Source organism: Orycteropus afer, unplaced genomic scaffold (assembly GCF_000298275.1).
Source record: "Orycteropus afer afer isolate SDZICR_OR568_19922 unplaced genomic scaffold, OryAfe1.0 scaffold00255, whole genome shotgun sequence".
NCBI lineage: Eukaryota > Metazoa > Chordata > Mammalia > Tubulidentata > Orycteropodidae > Orycteropus > Orycteropus afer.
Genome location: NW_006921842.1, coordinates 4,508,560 through 4,515,375, shown reverse-complemented (window position 1 = coordinate 4,515,375; position 6,816 = coordinate 4,508,560). Strand labels below are relative to the sequence as shown.

The window sequence follows — 6,816 nt, the reverse complement described above, 5'->3', positions numbered from 1 at the left end:
TCTGTGTCTGTGTTAATTGGTTTCCCTTTTCTTTGTTGAAGAGGGTCTGTGCAATCCTTCTGCCTAATCCGCCATCTTGCCCCGCCTCCTCCTCCATCCAGTTTTAATAACATAAGTCTGAGGTCTACAACTGTGACTCCTCTGAGTTTAGGAAACATGCAGACCCCTGATGTTCCATAGGCCTCTTCCATCTACATTTATTACTACCTATTCAATCTAGGTTTCGATTGTGTTAAAATGATTTTTTTCTTTCCCTGAGTTGATATGTCTGATTACGCTTGCTTTGAAATTCATCTAGGTAAAGGGGAAAGGCCCAAGTGCTATCATATGTGGTACAGCCTGGCTTCTTTGGTGCTTATAGGTAGAAGAAAAAAAAAATTTAAATTTATGATTGAAAAATCATAATATGTGAAGTGCGGTGGGAAACGAGTGCAGTATCTTTCCTCTCTGGATTCTGTGCTTTCCTTGCCTAAGCCCCCTTTCCTCACTCTATATACCTAGAGTATCAATGTTCTCTTAGGAACGTTGTGGCATTTCTGGCTACCTCTTTGTACACCCTTGAAACAGGCTTGGGGAAGCTTGTAACTTCCCTCTATGTGACATCTCCCAGGTTCTAAATAGCTAAGACTGTATTATCTTCTTTCAAATTATTCCCAAAGCCAAAGGGCACCAACTACTGCAATGGAACTCTTAGAGAGGTCCATAATATATGGCAGACCTCTGGTAATCATGGGTTAAATTATTCCCAAAAGGAAAGGATTATGGGAAGTAAGCTGTAGGGTAGATTAAGAGCTCCTAGAATTCCTTGACATAAGAGCCAGGTCCAGTGTTGGGTGAGACACCATGGTGAACCAACCCAAAGCCCTGCTGGTGAACCAACCTCAGCCCCCTGCTGCCTCCCAGCCAGACTTGGGCCCCCTGTTCATCTCTTCTAATGTGTCTTGTTGGCTGGTTAGTGGGGAAAAATCTCAGGATCTGAGGGAATGCCAGAGGCGCTCACCAGCATGTAAGAGGGTTCTCCTCCATCCTGCAATGGGACAGAGAAGTGAATGTCATAAGATAAAGCCTAAGCAAGCAGAACATAGGCTGTGCATGAAGTAGCTCAGGAAATGCTAAACTTACGTAATTCTTCTTGAAGTAGCTCTGAAAAAGAAACAAAAGAAAAATACACATTAATGTCCTCAATAGAACAACAAAGAGAATTTGAGTTTGTATTAGACAATGGAGGAATGGCCCTTTCTATGAACAGACCCCCCACCCAACCCTATGACTAAGAAATTGGAAACCAGAAATGCGATATGGTCAGGTGGCTGGATAGCCTCTGTATTTTTTAGGCTTGTTTTTGTTCAACAATATAGTGCTGTATGTAGCCATATAAATGAACACAATGTTTGCAGAATAGAGGAAAGCAAGCTCTGAGGGATTAATTATGAGGACATGAGCATTCCAAGCACATGGCTTTCTCTCCTCCTTTCCCCTTTCTCTTCTCTCTACCTCTCTCCCTGTCAGAGCTTTGTCCTTTGTATGACAGTGAACTGTCCTCTTACTCTTCTACTCTCTTTATCCATACCTTTCCCCCCACACACACTCCTTACCTATCATTTCTTTCATTTCCTGTTCATCATCCACTTTTTCCACTGACAGAACCTCTTTTTCCCTGTGGAGTTTCTTGATGAGACAGATGCCCCCAGAGATGAGGATGAGAAGGATCAAAGTAGGCAGGGTGGAAGCCAGGACCACCATCCAGTGAGAGTTGCTGGGAATTATGGGTGCTGAAAGGTATCACATAAAGTCCTTTCAATGAGAAACAAGAGGCCCAACGTGGAAGCATCCCCCAGGGCACACATCTGAAGCTTTCCCTCAAGTCCCTGCTCTGTCAGCTTCTCCATCAGAAAGCCCAGGTAGATAAAGACTCTTGCTCTGCACTGGCAGACCCCACAAGAATTGTGCAGGGTGGGGCCCAGGAGGTAGGAAAGCAGAAACACCTGGAGTCACCATTGGAAAGACCACAGTGAATAAAAGCTAACCAGCCACAGTGAATCCCATGGCCACCACTCTGGTAAAAGCCACCATCACCTTCCACTTATTCTATTCAAGCCACACCAGCCTCTTGGGGTTCCTTGAAGCTGCCAGACACATTCCTGACTCAGACCCCTTGCAGATGTTGTATGCTCTACCTAGGTTGCTCAATCCTCAAATATCTGCTTGGTTCACTACCTCACTTCATTCTGGTTTTTGCTCAAATGTTGTCTTTTCAGTGAAGCTTCCTCTGACCACCCCATTTATAATTACAATGCCCCAATGCCCTGACACTCCTTACCCTTGCCTCTGCTTTATTTTTTTCTACAACACTCATCCATCTGATAGAGTATCCATATTGATTAATTATTCACTTATTGCTTTCTGTCCCCTCTACAATATGAGCTCTATGAGGGCAGGAATCTTCATATATTTTGTTCTCTGATTTAGCTATTTCTAGAATAGTTCCTTGAACATAGGACATACTTATTAAATATTTGTTGATTGAATTTATGAATGTCAGTTGATAGGGAATTTTCCTAGCTGTGTCCTTTGGGAAATCCCATGGGCAGGAAGACACTGTGTCAGCACGCAGCACCGAAGGTCAAAGGATCCAGCAGCTAGCCACTCACCCAAACCACTCTCCACATTTTATGATTGTTCTTAATGCTTGAAAATTTCTGCAGGACAAGGACTATAGAAGGTAAACAATGATTAGATTTACCCTCATGTGTTTTGAGATTGTCTGTTTCCCCCTTGTGACAAAGGGTGAGCCATCAGTTCAGCTGTACCCCCTATTCTCACTCCTTCATCCCCACTCAGGGCTCTAATCTATTTACTGAAATTCCTGGCTCCACATGATGACTTTTGAGAAAGCAGAGAACTAACCTGGAATAAACATCACAGTTTCCTTCTCCTGGCCCAGCAGGGTATTGGTGACAGAGCAGGAAACGTTCCTCACAGAGTAGTTTCTAATGATCACAGATATGGTGACTGTGAAGAGGCCATCATCTTCAATGGTGTAAGCCTCCTCCAGGGTGGGCATCTCACCAATGGGGTCCCTCCACACTGCATGGGGCTGTGGGAACCACCCGACAGATGTGCATTCTAGCCGGATGCCACCATCCTCATAGCTTTTTATTTCAATGAGGGGCATAGAGCCCAGGCCTGGGGAGAGAGACAAGGGCTCAGCTAAAAAGGCAATCATGTCTCAACCAATGTATCTTAGGTTAGATAGCTCGTAATGATGAGAGCCAAGAGCAAGAGGAAAAGAGCAAGTGGGCAGTGTCCAGAGAAACCTAACATGCATGTTCCACATAACCTTGCAGTAGCACTTCTGTGGAGTGAGGAAGAAGAAAGAAAAAGATGGAGGGAGAGAGGGAAGAGATAGGAAGGGGGAAAGGAAGAAAGGACCTTGAAGTCAGAGAACCCCAAGAAACTAATATGCCAAATAAATAGTGAGGTCTTTAAGGAGAAACATGTCCCTGGGTGATATAAATATTTTGCATTAGGCTACTACCCATGCAGTGGCTCCATGAAAGAAAAGCTTGGTGGTCTGCTTCCATGAAGATACATCCAAGAAAACCCTATAGAGTTCACTTCTTATCTGTTAGACATGGGGTCACCATGAGTCAGAAAGGACTCTATGGCAAGAGGTTTGATGCCCCTACCCACGCCCACCTAAGGGGAAAAGATCATATTGGGAACTTTTCTTAGTGCTGAAGGAGCTCTGGTGGCATAGTGTCTAAGGCATTTCACTGCTAACCAGAAGGCTAGTAGTTCAAACCCACCAGCACTCTGTGGAAAGAAGAAGACGATCTACTTCCATCAAGATTTACCACCTTGGAAACCTAAAGGGGGTGGGTCACTATGAGTTGGAATCAACTACATGGCAGTGAGTTTGGTTTGTGTGTGTATGTGTATGTGTGTGTGTAGTGGTTAAGGCATTTGGCTGCTAACCAAAAGGTCGGTAGTTCAAACCCCTCAGCTGCTCTGAGGAAGAAAAACTGGGCTGTCTCCTTCTGTAAAGATTTACAGTCTTGGGAACCAAACAGGGGTTGCTATGAGTTGGAATCAACTCGATGGCAGTGAGTTTGAGTTTTTGGTTCTTAGTGCCATACCTACAGACCTCATTACAGTATAAAGCATCTATCTGCTGCCTAATAAACACTTGTTGATTGATTAATTCTGCCAGAGACTTTAATTTTCTGACTTCTAGGAGTTCCTGGGTGACAAAAATGGTTAGGCTGCTAACCAAAAGGTTGGTGGTTGGAACTCACCAGCTTCTCTGTGGAAGAAAGACAAGGCAGTCTGTTTCCATAAGGATTTACAGACTTAGCAGGGAGGGTGCCTATGACCAAGTATAGTGTTGGCAGATGATGTTTCTACAAGTGTATTTGTATGTGCTGTAAGAATGTCTGGGTATATAGTAGAGCTGACAAGGGACAAGGTTATGGTAACTTCTTGGCCATAGCCAGCTACCCTGAGGGAGTGAGTAGCTGGACCTGTGGGCTTGGGACCATGGTCGTAGGGGACAGCAAGTTCAACTGGCATACCATACTACAGATAAACATTGTTCTACATCCTACTTTGGTGACTAGGGTCTTAAAAGCTTGCAAGCGGCCATCTAGATGCAAGGTTGGGTCTCTCCTTGTCCAGAGCAAACAAGAATGAAGAAAACCAAAGAGTGACGGAAACAGTCCAATGGACTAGTAGACCATGTGATCCTCAGCCTATATGACCATGAAACCAGAAGAACTAGATGATGCCCAGCTACCACTGTCAATGACTTAGAGGGTGGTCGGTGCAGGAGAACCTGGATAGAGTGGGAGAACAATATGGAACAAAACTCAAAATCATAAAAAAAAAAAAAAAAAAAAGAGACCAGGTTTACTGAGAGAGCCTGGTTAGACCCCTGAGACTACGTACGGCCTCTAGTTACCCTTCAGGTCTGGAACTGAGCTCACTTCTGTGGCTTCCAGTGAAACAACAGACAGGCATATGGGGTGAACATTTACATCAGGTCGATACATGAAGTGATCAATCATGAGACAACAGAAGGGCAGTATTTGCACAGGGAGACAGCTTGGGGGCAGGAGTGCATGTGAGGGAAGGACACAGGGAAGAGGACACAGGATACAGGGAGAAAGTGGGAAGAAAGCTGTTAAATTGCGGGAAACTGCAGTCAATGTCATGAAACAAAATGTGTATGAACTGCTGCTGCATGGAAAATGAATTTGCTCTATAAACTTTCATCCAGATCACAATAAAAATTAGAAAAAAAAAAAAAGATTTACAGCTTAGGAAACCCTATGGGCATGGCTAGGACTCAGAATCGTCTCAAGGCAATGGATTTTGTTTTTTAATAGCCAAAAGGGTGGCAGTTCAAACCCATCCTGCAGCACCTCAGAAGACAGGCCTAGCAATCGGCTACCAAAAACCCTATGGAGCAGTTCTACTCCATACACATGGGATCACCAGGAGTAGGAATCAATTTGACAGCAACTAAGGAGCTCTGGTAGGGTAGTGCCTAAGGCACTTGACTGGTAACCAGAAGGTTGGTGGCTCAAACCCACCAGCTACTCCGCGGAAGGAAGACTGGGCAATCTACTGGGCAAGCTACTTCCATAAAGATTTACCACTTTGGAAACCCAAAGGGGGTTGCTATGAGTCAGAATTGACTCAATGGCAGTGGGTTTGGTTTTGGTTTCTAAACAACATGTCCACTCTGATCTGAAACAGGTGAGTTTAGGATTTACTTTCCGCTCCTGGGACAATTTCTCTGTAGCCTTAACTTCCTGAAGCTTAGAGTAATAAAGTAAGAACAGAAACCTGCTGAGATGACAGAACCATAAAAAGTTTTTGACCTTGAGAAGCTGTTCTTTCTCTTTTGCTTCAGGGCTTCACATCACCACAGCTATCTGCTACTCATAAGGAGCTGCTTGTTTTTAGGAGAATGGACAGAGCTAGCCTGCAAAGGCAATCATTACCCATATTCAGAGATGTTTATCTCCCAGGGTTTCTATCAATTACATGATTTTCTCATAGTCCTACAACAATATCCACCTATTATAAAGATAAGGATACACCTGGGGTTTTTAGGAGCTGTGGTGGCACAGTGTCTAAAGTGTTTGGCTGCTAACCAAAAGGTCAGTGGTCCAAACCCACCAGCTGTTCTTGGGAGAAATAAGGCAGTGTGCTTCCTTAAAAATTTGTAGACTTGGGTGGGAGGGGAAGGAAGGAAACACTGTAAAATTTTTTTAAAAAAATTTTTTTTTAAATTACAGCCTTGGAAACCCTATGGGGCAATTCTACTCTGTCCTATAGGGCCATACGGTCACTATGAGTCAGAATTGACTCTATGGCAAAGGGCAGTAAGAAGGTCATACTATTCTCAAACCCAACCTTTACTGGTCTGCCAGACAGAAAGACTACCACTGATTCTTAAGTATCTTAAATGCTTTTTCTGGTCTTGCACTATTTCTTTTTAAAGTACATTACACTGACAGAAGGAATGAGGTCGTAACTGAAAGTCATTATTTATAAACTCCTAGAAATCTCAGAAATGCCATCTCTATTCTGAAGACTTGCCAAATTCTCCCTCATCTTATCAGACTTTAATTTCATTTAATTTTGCCTCTCATACTTTAATCAAGCCATCTATTTCCAAGCTAGTCACCCTTAACTACAGTATTTTCAGAAAGAGAAAAAAGGTGACCGAAAGCCAGATGAATTGTGGGAAGATATCAAGAACATTATCCATGAAGAAAGCAAGAGATCACTAAAAAGACAAGAAAA

The 6,816-nt window shown here is 43.5% G+C and overlaps 1 protein-coding gene across 1 annotated transcript in view; it reads right to left on the bottom strand.

Annotated features, from left to right (window-relative positions):
• LOC103204680 (butyrophilin subfamily 2 member A2-like) overlaps positions 1 to 6,816 on the bottom strand; it is a 21,448-nt gene that overhangs the window by 8,296 nt on the left and 6,336 nt on the right. The window contains exons 3-6 of the mRNA XM_007949885.1: positions 2,908 to 3,186; positions 1,596 to 1,772; positions 1,123 to 1,143; positions 1,001 to 1,027 (exon numbers count right to left, since the gene is read on the bottom strand). Coding sequence (XP_007948076.1) covers positions 1,001 to 1,027; positions 1,123 to 1,143; positions 1,596 to 1,772; positions 2,908 to 3,186 — 504 coding nt within the window. The remainder of the gene's footprint in view (positions 1 to 1,000; positions 1,028 to 1,122; positions 1,144 to 1,595; positions 1,773 to 2,907; positions 3,187 to 6,816) is intronic.